The 19111-nt window shown below is 48.9% G+C and overlaps 1 protein-coding gene across 1 annotated transcript; it reads right to left on the reverse strand.

Annotated features, from left to right (window-relative positions):
* Positions 1–7015: 7015 nt before the first annotated feature.
* LOC119360662 lies at positions 7016–8143 on the reverse strand. Its single transcript, XM_037626202.1, has 3 exons — positions 7886–8143; positions 7673–7714; positions 7016–7486 (listed from the first exon to the last, which is right to left on the reverse strand). The coding sequence occupies exons 1-3, from the start codon at positions 8141–8143 to the stop codon at positions 7016–7018; spliced, it is 771 nt and encodes a 256-aa protein (XP_037482099.1).
* Between the last annotated feature and the right edge of the window lie 10968 nt (positions 8144–19111).

The raw sequence follows: 19111 nt of genomic DNA on the forward strand, positions 1-19111 counted from the left end.
CCTTCGGGGGTGTCCTGCTCTCCATAGCATCCGAACCCAGCAAATCCTCCGACTAGGATTGTTCGGTGCGGGACCTCACCGAACTGCAAAGAAGTATGGCCCAGATTAAAATATAATGCAATGACGAACCTGGATGCATAAGCGTGTTCGGACTTTATATGCTTACGAGTTCATCAGGGGCTGGGCCCTAGGATCCCACTCCGGGCTGCTATCGGCGGCGGTGGACTCCTCGGGAAGAGGAGTTTTTCCCCTCTTAGGCGACTCGGCCTCCATGGATGTGGAGGCCATCCTTTTCTTTCTTCCCCCTGCGGGGGATTCGTCTCCCTCCTACTCCTCGTCCTCTTCGGAGGAAGAACGTGCATTGAAGTCTTCTGATTTGGTGTCCGAGGTGCCGCGGCAATGGAGGCCGCCCCTGGTCTTCTTGGCCTCTTTCTCGGCCTTCTTCTTCGGCGCCTTGTAAGGCGCTGGGACCAGCATCTTTGTCAGAAGCGGGCCAGCCGGTTCTTCTGGCAGTGTGGCCGGATAGTAGACCCGCCCCGCCTTCTTCGTCCAGCCCTAGGAGAGTTTTGGAAAACGCATTAAGCATTTTCCTCAGGATATGCGAATAAAACATACGAATTACCAACACAATAGTGACTTACCGAACTTGCAGGGCGGGATAGTTGGTACCCATGGTCCTCGGCGGAGTCTGGCCATGATTTGCTGGACTTAAAAAGCACCTTCCAGATGTCCTTGTGCGAGGAGCCAAAGAGCTCCCGTAGGGTTTGGTGCTTGGCCGGGTCGAGTTCCCATAAATTGCAAGCCCGGTGTTGACAAGGAAGAATTCAACGAACTAACATCACCTGGGCTACATTGACAAGTTTGATGTCTTGCCTTTCATATCCTTGACGCGCGTCTGGAGCACCGACAGTTCGTCGGACAAAGACCAGTTCAGGCCCTTTTTGGGCCAGGACATAAGCCGTAGGGGGCTCCAGATTGGAATTCGGGAGCAGCGGCCCATTCCTTGCCGCACGGCTCTGTGATGTAAAACCACTGCCGCTGCCACTCCTTGAGGGAATCATTGAAAGTACCTGTTGGCCATGTGACATTGGGCATCTTGCTCACCATGGCGCCTTCGCATTTGGTGTGCTTGCCGCTCACTACCTTGGGCTTCACATTGAAAACCTTCAGCCATAAGCCGAAGTGTGGCGAGATGCAGAGAAAGGCCTCGCACACGACGATGAATGTCGAGATGTTGAGGCAGGAATTGGGGGATAGATCATGAAAATCGATCCCGTAATAGTACATGATGCCGCGAACGAATGGGTGGAGGGGAAACCCTAACCTGTGGACAAAATGAGGAAGGAATACCACCCTCTCGTGGGGTTCCGGAGTAGGGACGATTTGTCCCGCCGTCGGAAGATGATGGCCGATTCTCTTGGCCAGATACCCGGCCTCCCGAAACTTTTTGATATCCTTCTCCCGGACGGTAGAGGCCATCCACTTGCCTCCTGCTCCGGATCTGGACATTTTTGGAAGACCTTTTTTGGGCGGAGAAGACGAACGCTTGGGCGCTAGGGCTCGAGCGAGGGGGAGTGTATGAGCAGAGGAAGAAGAAGGCGTGGGTGAAAAAGGGAGTCCTTATCCCCTTATAAAGGTAGCAGGGGTCCTACGCCTTCCCACTTGCCTGGTAAACTCGCTTATTCCCCAAGGGCCATGTTGATGGCGCAGTTGGGTTACACACGCCCGTATTGATGAGAATCCCATGATAAGGGGACATGATCTCTGCTTCGACAAGACGTGCAAACAAAACTGCCTCGTGATATGTACGTTGGCTGGTTGAGAAAAACGGTTCGAATAATGAACGGGCCATGGCATGATGTCACGCTATGAAAAGTTGTCAGCAGATTAGATTTGTGGAATATTGTGCTCTCTACGGTGGTATGTGGAACTTGTTTTGCAGAGCCGACACGACCTTCATGTTCAAAATCTTCTATGGAGTATTCGGAGAAGGAACCCGCCTTGCAATGCCGAAGACAATCTGCACGCCGGACTCATCGTCATTGAAGCCTGGTTCAGGGGCTACTGAGGGAGTCCTGGATTAGGGGGTCCTCGGACAGCCGGACTATATACTTTGGCCGGACTATTGGACTATGAAGATACAAGATTGAAGACTTCATCCCGTGTCCGGGTGGGACTCTCCTTTGCGTGGAAGGCAAGCTTAGCAATTCAGATATGTAGATCTCGTTCTCTGTAACCGACTCTGTGTAACCCTAGTCCTCTCCGGTGTCTATATAAACCGAAGGGTTTAGTCCGTAGGACAGGAACAATCATAATCATAGGCTAGCTTCTAGGGTTTAGCCTCTACGATCTGGTAGTAGATCAACTCTTGTAATACTCATATGATCAAGATCAATCAAGCAGGAAGTAGGCTATTACCTCCATCGAGAGGGCCCGAACCTGGGTAAACATCGTGTCCCCCGCCTCCTGTTACCATTAGCCTTAGACGCACAGTTCGGGACCCCCTACCCGAGATCCGCTGGTTTTGACACCGACAGTTGACAAGTTAAATTAGTAACCAAGCAAACACTAGTCGATATTTGGCATTAGTCAAATGTTGGCATGCCAATTTTTGGCATCAAACAAATCATGCTCTTAGTCCCACTACGTATAAGTTCCCCATCTTCCTCCTTCTGAAGCCATGTCTAGTGAAGGAAGAGAGACCAAAGGGTAAAAACAATATCAAAGAGACTACACACCAGTAGATTCTCATAAGTCACTCCATTATACACAATTCAGGTAGCCCAACAAAGAACAAAAATGGTAAACATATAAAAGCCAAAATTGGGAAAGCATCAAATACCCACTGTTGATCCCAACACACCCCCAAAGGCCCAAACCACATGATAATCACAATTAACAAATGAAGAACAAGTGTTGGGTCATTTAATTTGATCACAAGAGGAACCGATATGGGATCCCATACACCGTACATTTTCACAAGTTCTGCCTTGTCAAGATAAAATTAAATGCACAATTGCCACCTAAAAATTTGAATTTTTGAAGGAATCTTGGCTTTCTAGATCCACTTGTAATGGACTCTTTGTTCAAGCCATTGATAAATAGACTAGGTACTGGATTTCCTAGTTTTACTCAGGGTCCAAATCACGTCATCAGTATTTTCATTAAGATCAAGGTGCCCTTCCCCCACTCACCCATAGTGAACATTTTTCCAACTCCATGAAAGATCATAATGTAGCTAACAACAAAAAATAAAGGGCCCTCCATTCGGAAGTAACTAGTGTGGATTTTGTTCAAACCACGTCAGTTATGATAGAATGGAGGTAATTGAAGACTATTTATTAATACTCATAATAGTTAACGTCTCCAATATGATTTAACATTTATTGAAAAGGAACTTCCATATGCTTTATTTTTATAGAATATTTATGATGGATTCCTTTAGATGTCCTTTAACTATCGATGTGAGTTTGATCGAACAATAATCAATGGCAATTATGATTCTTTTGAAATGCTTATAATTAACGTTCTACTGAGCCACAAAAAAAGTAATATTCTATCGATCTCGAACTCCAACTTTAGGTTAAGGGAAATAACTCATATCAATTAATCAAAACACAAATCAATTTAATGGTATTATAGACATTTTAACACACACCTCGGGCAAAACTTTAAGAATATGTCAACCGAAAGGAACGAAACTACAAATTCTCACAGATTCTGCACATTACTAATTGTTGAGTTGTTTGTGTGCGGGGGCTATTTATGTTGTGTTGCGTGGTTCTCCTAGTGGTTCGATAACCTTGGTCTCATCACTGAGGGAAAGACTTACCGTTGTTGTGCTGCATCATCCCTTCCTCTTTGGGAAAATACCTAAGTAGTTCTAGCAGACATCAGTAACCAAGTTGTGCAAAATCAAGGCCGATTGGCCCCCTGTCAATGTATATACATGTCACAACCTACCAGGTGTAGACAAGCTCTACCAATTACTATAAGAAGTTCCAGAAAATCACATTATTACACGCGTGTGCATTATTAAAGAGAACAATGTACTATATAATCAGCATGTGTGTGTGTGGTTCATTATGTATGGTTATAGTTAGCGGAAGGAATTTAACAACATGGTGTTTGGCATTTCCCTAGAAATGATATTTAGCATCTGTCCTTGAGATAGGATATAAATTTTATTCAACATCATATGTCCTTGCGCATGTCTTCAACCAGCATACCAAATTCACGCACATCGCAGACACTGAGCTCAAGGTGATAAAGCAGATGATAGAAGCTATAACCCTAACAAATGAGTAATGCATCGGATTTATGGCATGCGGAAATCCAGAGAATTCAACACCACCACGGTGTAGAGTTTGCTTTCACCAAATGGTTTCATTGATCCTTATGTTAAATCCATTTCTATATGCCATCTTCATTCTTTATTGGCGGATTTGGTAAGCCAAGAATGACCTGATTTTTTTGGGCATCCATAGCTCGGCCAGTGATACCATACATCGAACCACGAAAAGGATTACTACATGGATCAAGAGATATGTAACATTAGACAAGACAACCCTTCTCCCCTTTTGTTTCTTTCTCCTTATGCGACTTGTCTAGTTCTTTTTCCTTCTCTTCACTTTGTTTGCCTTTTTAGTCTTGTAATCCATGTAAGGCTTTTCCGACTCGGTTTCGGATTGAAATATTTTTTCCATGCAACCAAGACAAAATTAGATACATGGAAAGAAAAAAACTATTGGTCACATCGGACAAACTGTCAACATGTAATTAATTTACACATCTTTATCTTGGCAGAGATGGACGTCTAGCACATTCAACTTGCTCTAGGACATTTACATCTTCAAAACACTCTCACCAGAAAAATAAAAAATCTAGACACGAAAAAAGAAAGTGTATATACAATAGTACTTCTCATTTCACAACATACGACAAAAATAGCTAGGTTGTTCTTGGATTTCGCTACAAATCAAACGTTAGATTTTTTACCATGACATATCAAACATTTTCCCTGATAGCATCACTCAGGTAACTATCAGTGGCTAATGAAGTGCCGTAATACACAGCTATGCAGGGTATGCCTATAGAACATTTTGATACAAAGACCATTTAGATCACTACATAGTCTTATGTGAGTTTACAGAGGGAGTACTCGTTACACCAAATGGACAATAGAGGTCAAACAAACAACCATGGAAGAAGAGATCCAGAATAAAAATTTCAACAAAGAAGATATCCAGAATAAAAATTTCAGCAACTAGAATGAAATGCCTTGGCTCCAAGAGCATGACCAAGACCGAATTTCTGTCCTTATTAATGATGCCATTCATGCATCTTAACTATGCCAAAACTAAATAAAATGAGACGAGATGCATGACTGAAAGTGCGTTATATCGACTAGAGGGGGGTGAATAGGCAATTTTTATGAATTCTTCACTTAGGAATTTGCCGGTGAGGAAATTCCTTAGCGAAGAACTACTAACAGCGGAACAAGTACTCAGAAGTAAGCATACCCGGATACAAACATAGTCATCATGATGAAATGAAGACAAGCACAGAGTACAGGAAGCGTAAACACAGGATAACACAAGATGAAGACAAATAGACTGAAGAAATTGAACTGAGGAAATTGAGAAAGTATTCAGCCAAAGTCTTCAAACACAGATATGAAAAATCACTCAACACAGTAATGAGGAAATGAAAGAGTTGAGGAAATAGAACTAGTAAGGTTGGTGAAGACAATGATTTGGTAGACCAGTTCCAACTGCTGTCTCAGTTGTACGTCTGGTTGGAGTGGCTAAGTATTTAAACTCGAGGACACACAGTCCCGGACACCCAGTCGCTGAGCAAGCAGCTCAGGACACCAAGTCCTCACCGTATTCTCCTTGAACTAAGGTCACACAGACCTTGTCCAATCACTCGTGCTAAGTCTTCAGGCGACTTCCAAACCTTCACAGACTCGGTCACTCGGCGATCCACAATTCCTCTTGGATGCTCTAGACCATGACGCCTAACCGTCTGGAAGAAGCACAGTCTTCAAAGGTAACAAGCGTTGGATCCACGCAGGATCAATCTCTTCAGTGATGCTCAATCACTTTGGGTTTGTAGGTGTTTGGGTTTGGGTTTTTCCTCACTCGATGATATTCGCTCAAAGTCCTCGGAGGATGGGTTGCTCTCAAATGACAAGCGTCAGTTTCTCTCAGAGCAGCCAACCAGCTAGTGGTTGTAGGGGGCGGCTATTTATAGCCTAAGGAGCACCCCGACATGATAAGACATAAATGCCCTTGTTTGATATGACCGTTAGGTGGATAAGATATTTTGGAACAGCTGGCGCGCAGCACAACAACGGTCGGAAATTTGACTATCAAATTCCTCAGATCTATCATGTTCCTCACTGTGTAGGCAATCCACACTGGCGAATTCCTAACTCCTCAGTCAGAACAAATTCCTCAGCGACCAGAAGAACTTCGTCTCTGTCACTGAAGAAATTGACTGAACTGTATGAAATTTCCAAAGGCTTCACTCGAAGGGTTTGGTAGGTGTAGGATTTTGAGTTGAGCATCACTTGGAAATTTTTCCTTAGTATTTCCTCGACCCCCTTTAACAGTACGGTGTTTCCTATGACTCAACAAAGAGAAAAACAAAACTATGAAAACAAAAGTCTTCAAGCTTCATATTCCTCGCATGAATATCAAGTCTTCACGGACACACCAATTTGTTCACTTTCAAAGTCTTCATGAAAGTCTTCAGTAATACCAAAATCTTCAAGCGAAGATATTCATTTTTAGGGGTCGACTTTCTCTGTAAATATCAAACTCCTCATAGACTTATAGACCTGTGTACACTCACAAACGCATTAGTCCCTTAACCTATAAGTCTTCAATACACCAAAATCACTAAGGGGCACTAGATGCACTTACAATGACCATGCACTGCGCATGAGGATCCTCTCCTCACATATGGGAGCAAAACAACACGAAGAAGATGCTCCACGATCGGCGCCTCACTACAACTCGAACTCCATATCGTCCAAGAATGACATCATATCATCAAGGGGGAAGCTGGCGCTCGAGCTGGTGCCGGCGCCATCATGGACACTAGTACAGTAGCCATTTCTATTATAGACCAGGGCACTGTGGTCCCCCTCGGATGTCACCATGTTACGCCAGCCCTCCTGTTGCTGCAACGCGTGATACATCGGCGGAGGCCCCATGTCGATGCTGCCGGTGATGTACTGCGCTTGGGGCTGGAATGCTGGTGGCTTCCAGCCGTCCTGCTGGTGCGGTGGCGCCTGATACATCGGTGGAGGACCCATGTCCGCACTGCCAACGATGTATGGCGCCTGGGGCTGGAAGACAGGTAGCTGCCCGCCCGCCTGCTGCTGCGGCGGCACTTGATACATCGGGGGACATCCCATGTCAGCACTGCCGGTGACGTATGGCACCTGGGGCTGGAATACCGGTGGCTGCCCGCCCGCCTGCTCCTGCAGCGGCGCTTGATACATCGACGAAGGCCCCACGTTGGCTCTACCGACAATGTATGGCGCCTGGGGCTGGAAGACCGGTGGCTGCCCGCCCGCCTGCTGCTGCGGCGGCGCTCGATACATCGGCACAGGCCCCATGTTGATGCTGCCGATGACGTATGGTACTTGGGACTGGAAGACCGGTAGCTGCGGGTTGGTTTTAGCGATGCGCTCAACGAGGCTCTTGTGGATCTCCCCCGATGTACAACCAACACTAGCGACCTCCTCGGCGTTGAGGTTGCCACCGAGCATGGCCTTGTGTAGGAGGGCCCTGATGTCGCGGTCCTCACGCTCGCTTTGGAGCTTGTTGGCCTGGTGTTGGAGCTTGGCCAGACACTTGGTGAGGAACTCCACCTGGCTCATCATCTTCTTGAACTGTGGCATGTTCGGCATGGCCTTGTACCGATTCAGGATTTCCACCGCCTCGGCATGGGACGGGTAAACATACGGCTCCGATGCGCCCTCGTCATACACCAGAACACAGGCCTTGGTGTTGCATAGGATGCCTAGCTCGCCTACCTTCTTCGTTAGGTAGTTGCGACGCGGCTCGTAGGTACAACAACGGGTGGAGTCCTCGCCGATGTACTGGAGGGGCACCTTCTTGCGAACCATTGCCGTTCGAAGGGTAAAACGAGCAGAGGAAAAGGGAAGTTGCTCGTTTTTGGTGAGTTGAAAGGAAGGATGAAGGCGTGGGTTTATAGGGGAGGATCGGCCAGGATGAGCATGTTGCAGCCTTCCGGCCTTCACTGTGCTTGTCGGTGTCAAAACCGGCGGATCTCGGGTAGGGGGTCCCGAACTGTGTGTCTAGGCAGATGGTAACAGGAGATGAGGAACATGATGTTTTACCCAGGTTCAGGCCCTCTTGATGGAGGTAAAACCCTACGTCCTGCTTGATTAATATTGATGATGTGTGTTACAAGAGTAGATCTACCACGAGATCAAGGAGTCTAAACCCTAGAAGCTAGCCTATGGTATGATTGTTGTTTGTCCTACGGACTAAAGCCATCCGGTTTATATAGACACCAGAGAGGGCTAGGGTTACACAGAGTCGGTTACAATGGTAGGAGATCTACATATCCGTATCGCCAAGCTTGCCTTCCACGCCAAGGAAAGTCCCATCCGGACACGGGACGGAGTCTTCAATCTTGTATCTTCATAGTCTTGGAGTCCGGCCGATGATGATAGTTCGGCTATCCGGACACCCCCTAATCCAGGACTCCCTCAGTAGCCCCTGAACCAGGCTTCAATGACGACGAGTCTGGCGCGCATATTGTCTTCGGCATTGCAAGGCGGGTTCCTCCTCCGAATAATTTATAGAAGATTGTGAACACCAGGATAGTGTCCGGCTCTGCAAAAATAATTTCCACATACCACCATAGAGAGAATAATATTTACCCAAGTTCAATCTGCTGACGTATTTGATGGTGTGATGTCACACCACTACCAAGCCTTTACTTAAATTGTTTTTATTATACCACCTCAGCGCGTTTAGCGAAGCGGTTTCCTTGGCGCGTCTTGTCGAAGCAGAGATCGTGTTCCCCTTATTCCGGGATTCCCATAAATACGGACGTGGGTAACCCAACGGCGCCCGTTGCCACGCCCCCTCCATTGAAGGTGGGTTCCAAACGGTCACGGGGACGGCTCTCGGTATTCTTCCTCTTTATAATGAGACCAAGGCCAGTTCTTTTTCTTCAATCCTCAATCGAATCCGCCCCTCGCCCCCGAGTTCCAACACCCAGGGCTCCAGATTCGGGTACCTTCGACCTTCGACAATGTCCGGCTCCGACCTACGGGGCCAGTGGATGCCCTCTTCCATCACGGAAGAAGACATGTTAAAGCTGAGAGACGCCAGGTACTTGACCTACGAGATTTTGCATAGGTTGCCTGCCCGAGGGCAAGTTATTCCTACTCCCAAGCCCGGCGAGAACGTTGTGTTCGTGTCTCACCTCCGTTGAGGTTTAGGCTTCCCGATGGACCCCTTCGTGAGGGGGCTCATGTTTTACTATGGGCTGGAATTCCATGACTTGGCTCCGGAGTCCATCCTCCACATCTCATCGTTTATTGTCGTTTGCAAAGCCTTCCTCCTCACTACCCCTCACTTCGGCTTGTGGCTCAAAACCTTCAATGTGGAGCCGAAGATGATTGAGGGGCGTCAGGCAGAGTGCGGAGGGGCGGTCATAAGAAAGAGGGCCGATGCTCCATGGCCCGAAGGCTCTTTTCAGGAGGAGCTCGGCTTGTGGCAACAGGAGTGGTTCTATATCACCGCTCCCAGGGGCAGTAGGCAGAGGCCGCCGCCCGTCTTCCGCTCGGGCCCTCCACAACAGTTGACGTCATGGGTCAACAAGGGGCGTGACTGGGGGCCGTCCAAAGACGTACCCCTATTGCAGGACCGGATTCGAGGCCTCCAAGAAAGGGAGATCAATCTAGTCGTAGTGGTACAGGTTATGCTGATCCGGCGCCTACTGCCCTGCAAACGTCGCCCCCTCCGCCTGTGGGAATTTAATCCGGAGGGGCCATGAGCTCTTCAACACTTCATGGGTTTGACACCCGCGGAGATGTATAAACTGTTCTTCGGATCGCCAGAGATGCGTCCAGACTTGACCGAGGATGCTGGCCTAAGCTGCAATCGCCCGGATACTCAAGTGGCCCTGTGTCCGGATACATTGTCCATCTATTTATCGTGGGTTTGCCTTTTGACCAGCTATCCCTTGGACAGGAGTGGATAACGCAAGCAAAACTGATACGGTGTCCGGCCCCCCTCCCTGAGACCACGCAGGATCCCGTGTTAATCAAAATGTTGGAGGTTGCACCTTCAGAGGAGGGCGAAGGGGGGCACAGGGGAACTACCACCTCTGCCAAGGAGGCTTTCAGTAAGGGAGGAATCGAGAGTCCCTCCTTCCAGGGGGAGAAGAGGACAGCTTCCGAAGACCCAGAGGCCAAGGCCTCAAAGCGGGGAAAGAAATCTGTACCGGAAGGTCCTGTGCCGGGAAGAGCCCCGGCCGTACTGTCTCCTCGGAGGAATCAGCCCTCCAGCGAGCCGTAAGTAAAAATGGGGGAATTTTGTAATAGTGGACACCCCTGCTTAATTTTTAAGGGTAACCGAAGTTTTCATCTTTAGTTCGGATCTCAGCCCGTCTCAGCACAACTCATCTTCGGGAGACCTTCTCCGGAGATGATGGAGAGTGAAACGCCTCCATCTGCTGCCCCATCGTGTGGGGCGGACGACCCTGAGGTGTCGTCGCGGAGGGTCTCCTCGAGTCCGGCGGGGCCAGAGAGTTCGGCACCCATTGGAATACGGCCGGTGGAGCTGCAAGATTTGCTTAAGAGGGCATCTATCTCGGAAGATCACCGCACATTAATGAGTACGGTGATTGAAAGGATCTCATCCGCCGAGAGCGGGTTGTATGAGGCCATCGGAAGCTTGCTGACGGGTTTTGAGGTATGCCAAAAATGACATACCTTTTGACAGTTTTGCACATGAAGTGTGCCCTGTATAGATAGTAGCCCCTGAGACTTGGTATGATGTCAAAAGCGATAGCGTGCCAAGGATCATAATCTCAGTTATAGAATGTCGCCTTTCCTATGCAGGTGGCAGAACGTTCGGTGGCCAGCCGGACTGATGGAGTTGCCGAACTGAAGAGGCAACTCGATGTTGCGGATGCGGACATCGCGCTGGTCAATAAACGACTTAGCGAGTCACAAGGTAGGTGGTTGCTCCGCGGTTGGCTAGTAAGGGAGCTGGTACCCGTTCCTTACAATTTATATGCTTGATGCAGATGACGCCGCCACTGTGGAAGATCTTCGAGCAGAGCTTGCTAGAGCCAAGGAGCAATCCAGGATAAGTAATGCGGCTGCCTTGAAGGCAGCAGAAGAGCTAAAAGCCAAAAAGGCTGCTCACTGCCGAAGCAGGGAAGAGTTGGCCGAAATGGCCTTGAAATTAAAAGATGCTACCGACCGTTGTGAGGTTCTTGAAGGAGAACGCCGAGTGGAGCAAGAGGGCCTGAAGAAGGCCGGCGCCGAAGTCAAGGATGCCCGGAGTGAGATGCGGGCTATGAAGGAGGAACTGCGTCAGGCCGGAGACATTGCGGCTGGAAAGCCCTTTCTTCTGCGTAGGAAGTTCATGGATCCGAAGTATGCTCAACTGGGCCAGTTATGTGGTGCGGAGGATCCTTATCTTGATTTGGCGGTGAGTGCGGCAGACGCAGTCTTGCACTTCCGAGGCCAGAAGGATCACGAAGTGGAAGAGCTTTACTGGTCTCAATTCCATAGTCCGGAGCGTCCACTTCCGTTGACTGATCGGCTGGCTGAGTGGGTTGAGCTGAATAGATTGTCCGGACTTGCCATGACGGATGTGATCACTCATCTGTGGCCGGAAAGGCCCAAGCCGAAGAGTTATTTTGGCTTGTTGCGGCAATTCCTTGGGGCGGTGCCGCATATCAAGGCGATGAAGCGGTCGGTATGCATGGAAGGTGCACGGATGGCTCTCGCCCGTGTGAAGACATACTAGGCGGACATGGATGCCACCGCTGTTGCATCCCGGGGTTCGGACAAGAGCCGATTACCCGCCGAGCACTATTTTGAGGAGGTCCTGCAGGGCGCTCATTTAATAGAGTCGCAGTGCTCGAAAGATGTCATGTTCAAATGACATGTATAGTTTGTGAGATCATGTTTATAATGCAATAGCTTTTTATACTTGTGCGTCCAAGTATTGAATTATCTCCTGTGCGGCCGTATGTGTATGTATAATCTGAAAGATGGCAGTCTTTGGCTTCAGCCCCCACGCACATAGTGCGGGAGTGTTTGCAAAAAGAAAAAGCGCTTTTTCACACTTAATCCGACGTCTTGGTCCTTTTAAGGAGGTGATAGCGTAGCAAACTAGGCAACCAGACTATAACGCTTTATCACTTTCACTTAGCCATAGGAGCTCGAATGTGGGGCTACTATATAGCCCATAGTGGCACCGCTCTTCTCCGAACTCGGGGCGCGTATGTGCCTGACCGGGAAGCGGTCCTTCGTCAAAGCAGAGGAATTCTAAACATTCCAATGGTCGATCGAGTGGTTGACCAGTCTCTCGCTATATCATGACAGTCAGTTTTCGGCTTTCTCTACTGAGGCGCTCGCCCGGCCGAACCGGGGCACAATCGCAGTAGTTCTCCTGGTGCTGCGTTAGCCGATGATATGGAACGTAAGGCAGAAAATCACAGGATCCGAGCAAACCCAACATTTGACCAAAGACATGATTCGGAGCTGATGCATATAAGGCCTAACTCGAGACGCCGAACACTCCCTGAGGTGTTCGGTCTTTATGATACCGGGCAGAACAATGCCCTAAGCCCCTAGTGTCCAGGTACAGGAGGGAACTTCTGACGCGGCCGATGCCAAAACGCCAGCCTCCTCCTCGGCTATGGTAGGAACCCGGGGGATGTGTATCAACAAAAGACAGTAAGAAAGGTTTACGCAGGGTCTTAATCTGAAAAGAATCCTTGCAACGGGTCCCTGCTGCACGTGTGCGCCTGTGTCTCCGTTGTGCTGTATCCTGGATGGGTGTAGCACGTGCTTCATCTGTAAAAGAGAAGGACTTAGTTTATAAGAAATATCGTGCAAAAGTTGTATTAAAATAAAGTATAATTTGGAAGATGAAGAAAGTTGAGCTTTATTGGCTCTCATCATTTATATGCGCGGCCCCTTATAAAGGGGGGATGCGGCTAGGAAGCCCCTTGTTTATTTACGCCGGACTCGCCTAACCGTGTCCGGGGTCTGAATGACCTGTGTTTAGGGGCCTTGACCTGCAAGGTCGGAGTGGCTGTCAAGGCAGCCCCACGCTCTCCGTGGTCGAGGAACACTCGTAGTTACTCTTTAATGAGATTATGCCGCGTGGACCGGGCATTGTAAGTATAAGAGACGTGTAGTGTGGTATGGCGTTAAAGCGGGCGAAAGCTTTGTGTCCCAGTGGTGCTTGATGGCCACTGAAAAATGGGGCGCTACGAAGAGTGAGCCTTTCGCGACGGAGGTTGTCGGATGAACCGAACACAACCTCTAGTGGTACAGAGCCCGTATAATTGGCTTAAAGGCCTGGCGTCACTCCTTTGAAGGAAGTGCTGTTATGGCGAATGTTGGTAGGGTCTATCCCCATTCTGCGGATGGTGTCCTGGTATGGCAGGTGCCGCGCTGTGTTTTCGTGTTATCACATGAAGTGAGTTCACTGTTTTGACTTCTAGTGGGAAAGTCTTCTGTTTTCCGGAGTGCTGCTTTTGGGGTTCGTCACTTTCGCTTGGTGTGTCGAGCCCCTTGAGTTCGGCGTTAAGTCAGCCGGACTGCTTGAAGACCCAACAATCTCTGTGGGTATGGTTTGCAGGCTTTCCGGGGGTACCGTGTATTTGACATAGCCTGTCCAGAATCTTGTTTAGGTTGGATAGCTCGTCACTATTGTCCTTGAGGGGCAGTGTTTTGTTATTCGGCCGAGAGCTTTTGAATCCCGCGTTGACCGCCGTACTATTTGGGCCATATTCCTTGTTCCGGCGCTGATCTTTTCTGCGTCATGATTTCCCATTTCCGTCCCTGACTTCGGATGTACTCGGGTCGCTGGTGCTGCATCTAGCCAGCCAGCTGTCCTCCCCTGCGCAAAAGCGGGTCATGAGGCTTGTCAGTGCGGCCATTGTTCTTGGTTTTTCTTGGCCGAGGTGTCTGGTGAACCATTCGTCTCGGACGTTGTGTTTAAAGGCTGCTAAGGCTTTAGCGTCCGGACAGTCCACTATTTGGTTCTTTTTAGTGAGGAACCTGTTCCAGAATTTGCGTCAAGACTCTCCGGGCTGTTGAGTTATGTGACTTCAATCGTCTGCATTCGGAGGGCGGATATAAGTCCCCTGAAAATTTGCTCGAAACGCATCCTCAAGCTCTTCCCAACTTCCAATGGTATTTTCTGGGAGGCTTTTGAGCCAATGCCGAGCTGGCCCTTTGAGCTTGAGGGGTAGGTATTTTATGGCATGGATATCGTCTCCTCTTGCCATATGTATGTGTAGGATATAATCCTCCATCCAGACTCCGGGGTCTGTTGTTCCGTCATATGCCTCTATGTTTACGGGTTTGAATCCCGCTGGAAATCCGTGATCTAGTACCTCGTTGGTGAAACACAGTGGGTGTGCGGCGCCCCTATATTTGGGTGTGCCGTTGTCTTCAAATGATCGACGGGTTATGTTGCTTCCTGGAGTCTTCTTTTTTTGCCCATAGATAGACCTGGCCGGGTCATCCTTTTTCCGAGGATCTTTGTGCTGATCGTGTGCCGGCTTGTGTGCGGCGCCCCTTGCTGTTATTGGACTATCATCTGGTCGCCTATCCGGCCAGGCGGCTTCTTTCTTTTTTGACTGCGGGGGCTCTAAGGCCTCCTCGTCAAATTCGGGCAACAGCTTGCGCTTCGGGTAGCTCTTTGTTTGGTGACTAGCGCCGTATTTATCTGCGGTGTTGAGTATTTTGCTCCATTTCATTCTGAGTGCATACTCCGCTGTTTTGAGCTTCCGTTTTTGCTTCTTCAAACTTCTTGCAGTGGCGACGAGCCTTTTATGGAGGTTCATATGCTCTGGTGATGTGAGATCGTCATCGCCGGAGATGGTTTGCTTTCTGGCATGTTCATCGTCCGCTGTTTCGCCCTGCTCTAGGGCCGGTTCTTTATGGGTGCCGTTTTTATCTAGGCCGGTCTTCGGGCGGCGCTTGCGTCGCGGTTTTGGTTGTTTGTTGGGGGAGTTGTCCTTTGCCACGTCCCGTTTTTCCTCGTTGTCACTTCCTTTTGGTGTATCCACCATGTATACATCGTGCATTGGGGTGGCTTTCCGGTGCCCGATGTGTGCTGGTTCTTGGTCGTCTCCGGCATCGTCGTCCATACCGTCGATGTCTTCGGAGTCGTAGTCTAGCATGTTGGTTAGACTGTCGACAGTGGCTACCAAGTGGGTGGTGGGTGGGTTTTGGATTTCTTCGTCATCCGCATCCCAACTGTCCTGGCCACAGTCCGGCCAGGGTTCTCCTGATAACAAGAGATACTTTAGCGAACTCAAGATGTCGCCGAAAGGTGAGTGTTGAAAGATGTCCGAGGCAGTAAACTCCATGATCGGCGCCCAACCGGATTCGATTGGTGGGGGCGCGGGAGGTTCGAAGTCCGGCAAGGAGTCCGGCACCTCGGAGACACGAGCTTCATGAGGGACAAGGTCAGTGTTCGGCTCTATCGTCGTAGAGGTTGCAGCCCCCGAGGCGGTGTCTAGCCATCCGTCCTCGACCTGTGCAGCCGGCTCCAAATTGAAGATCGGAGCGGGCTCGAGTGCGGCCTCCATGGTACTGTCCAGCTGCAGAGCGAAATCATGCTCGCCGTGACAGTGCGGCACGCTCGGCTGTGGCTCGAATCCCTCGAGGATCAAGTCCCCGCGGATGTCAGCCGTGAAGTTCAAACTTCCAAATCTGGCCTGACGGCCAGGGGCGTAACTTTTGATCTGCTCCAGATGGCCAAGCGAATTGGACCACAGTGCAAAGCCGCCGAATACGAAGATCTGTCCGGGGAGGAAGGCCTCACCCTGGACTGCGTCGTTGTTGGTGATCGAAGAGGCCATCGAGCCTATCGGTGACGACACAGAGGAACTCTCAATGAAAGCACCAATGTCGGTGTCAAAACCGGCGGATCTCGGGTAGGGGGTCCCGAACTGTGCGTCTAGGCGGATGGTAACAGGAGACGAGGGACACGATGTTTTACCCAGGTTTGGGCCCTCTTGATGGAGGTAAAACCCTACGTCCTGCTTGATTAATATTGATGATGTGTGTTACAAGAGTAGATCTACCACGAGATCAAGGAGGCTAAACCCTAGAAGCTAGCCTATGGTATGATTGTTGTTCGTCCTACGGACTAAAGCCATCCGGTTTATATAGACACCGGAGAGGGCTAGGGTTACACAGAGTCGGTTACAATGGTAGGAGATCTACATATCCGTTTCGCCAAGCTTGCCTTCCACGCCAAGGAAAGTCCCATCCGGACACGGGACGAAGTCTTCAATCTTGTATCTTCATAGTCTTGGAGTCCGGCCGATGATGATAGTTCGGCTATCCGGACAACCCCTAATCCAGGACTCCCTCAGTGCTCATCTCTAACTTTGGTGTCCATTTACAGCCTTTCACTCTCTACATAGATATGCATGGTGGTGCTAGCTAGCCCACTAATGCGTCCTAAAATTATAAAAGTTGTTTATAATTAAATATTTTCTCAGAATCAATCGAGAATTTTTGGGTGACGAAAACATTCTGTGATTGTATAATAAGCCATAGAACATGCATGCATACATTTTTTTAGCTACATATTGCAAAATTAATTGTGCATTTAATGTTTTCTAAAGTTGGATTGGTATTCAAACATGTACAACGTCCCATAACAGCGTTAAGAAAATATCAATAAATAACATACTAGAAAAATTATCTCATGATGTAGTGGTAATCAAAAATTACAAATCTACTAAGATATACAGGCAATTAAAGTATAATTCATACGCACTGTGTGGATAGGTTCGGCCCATTTTTTGCAACACATGTATTGTATGTTATTCCATATATACAACAGGTTGGATGACTATTGTTGCTTTCTGACCTAGTGGTATGTAGTCATTGTATTCACCACCGCATACTTACTTCCAGACTTAGTTATGTAGTCCAAGTAAGTAATAACTTTCATACAGACACACCGCTTGATGAATTTTTCGAGTCGAGGAAATATAATGTCCTTCGTGCATTGCTCCGCCGCAAGGCGGGCTCCTTTCAAGACACTATCGTAATATAATTCGGGCTTGCGGTGCTCCTTCCCCTCCGGCGGTCCCTCGGCCATCAGCTTTTCCGCATCCATCTTCCCCCAGTGCACCTTTGCGCAGGCGAAGGCCATTCGTGCACCCTCCATACAGACCGACCGCTTGATGACTTCGAGTCGAGGGCAGGCACTCACAAGCCGCTTCATGAGCCTGAAGTAACTGCTTGGAATCGGCTCGGCGGGCCATAGCCGGATAATTAAATCCTTCATGGCTAGCTCGGCCGCCTTATGCAGTTCGATCAGCTGCTTCAGTTGATCGACAAAAGGCACCGGATAATTCGGTGCCAGATACTGTATCCAGAAGAGCTTATCCACAGTGTTCCTTTCTTCGGCTCGGTAGAATTGGGTGGCATCAGATATGCTGCATGGCAGCTCCGCAAATACCCCTGGAGAAATCAGAATTCAAATTATCAACTTATTTTTCTCCTTTCAACTACCCGCTTTGTATAGAAAAAGCCTTGTTGGAAATATGACCTAGAGGCAATAATAAAATGGTTATTATTGTATTTCCTTGTTCATGATAATTGTCTATTGTTCATGCTATAATTGTATTAACTGGAAACCGTAATACATGTGTGAATACATAGACCACAACATGTCCCTAGTGAGCCTCTAGTTGACTAGCTCGTTGATCAATAGATGGTTATGGTTTCCTGACCATGGACATTAGATGTCATTGATAACGGGATCACATCATTAGGAGAATGATTTGATGGACAAGACCCAATCCTAAGCATAGCACAAGATCGTGTAGTTCATTTGCTAAAGCTTTTCTAATGTCAAGTATCATTTCCTTAGACCATGAGATTGTGCAACTCCCGGATACCGTAGGAATGCTTTGTGTGTGCCAAACGTCACAACGTAACTGGGTGGCTATAAAGGTGCACTACGGGTATCTCCGAAAGTGTCTGTTGGGTTGGCATGAATCGAGACTGGGATTTGTCACTCCGTATGACGGAGAGGTATCTCTGGGCCCACTCGGTAATGCATCATCATAATGAGCTCAATGTGGAACGAGTAAAGTGACTTGCCGGTAACGAGATTGAACGAGGTATTGGGATACCGACGATCGAATCTCGGGCAAGTAACATACCGATTGACAAAGGGAATTACATACGGGACTGCTTGAATCCTTGACATCGTGGTTCATCCGATGAGATCATCGTGGAACATGTGGGAGCCAACATGGGTATCCAGATCCCGCTATTGGTTATTGGCCGGAGAGATGTCTCGGTCATGTCTGCATGGTTCCCGAACCCGTAGGGTCTACACACTTAAGGTTCAGTGACGCTAGAGTTGTCATGGGAAATAGTATGTGGTTACCGAAGGTTGTTCGTTGTCCCGGATGAGATCCCGGACGTGAGGAGGAGCTCTGTAATGGTCCGGAGGTGAAGATCGGTATATTGGACGAAGGGTATTGGAGTCCGGAATTGTTCCGGGGGTACCAGGTGATGACCAGCGTGTCCAAAAGGGGTTTCGGAGGCCCCGACAAGCGTTGGGGGGCCTTATGGGCCAAGGGGAGAGGGCACATCATCCCACTAAGGGGCTGAGCGCCCCTCCCACCCCATCTCACATAACCAAGAGAGGTGGGGGTGCCACCCCTAGGGCAGCCGCCCCTCCCGGCTTGGGGGGCAAGTTTCCTAAGGGGTGGGGGCGCGCAAACCCATCTAGGGTTTCCCCTGTGGCCGCCGCCCCTCCCCTAGGGAACCCTAGGGCGCCTCCCCCTCCTCCCTTCCCCCTATATATAGTGAGGG

This window comes from Triticum dicoccoides, chromosome 2B (assembly GCF_002162155.2).
Source record: "Triticum dicoccoides isolate Atlit2015 ecotype Zavitan chromosome 2B, WEW_v2.0, whole genome shotgun sequence".
In the NCBI taxonomy this organism is placed as follows: Eukaryota; Viridiplantae; Streptophyta; class Magnoliopsida; order Poales; family Poaceae; genus Triticum; species Triticum dicoccoides.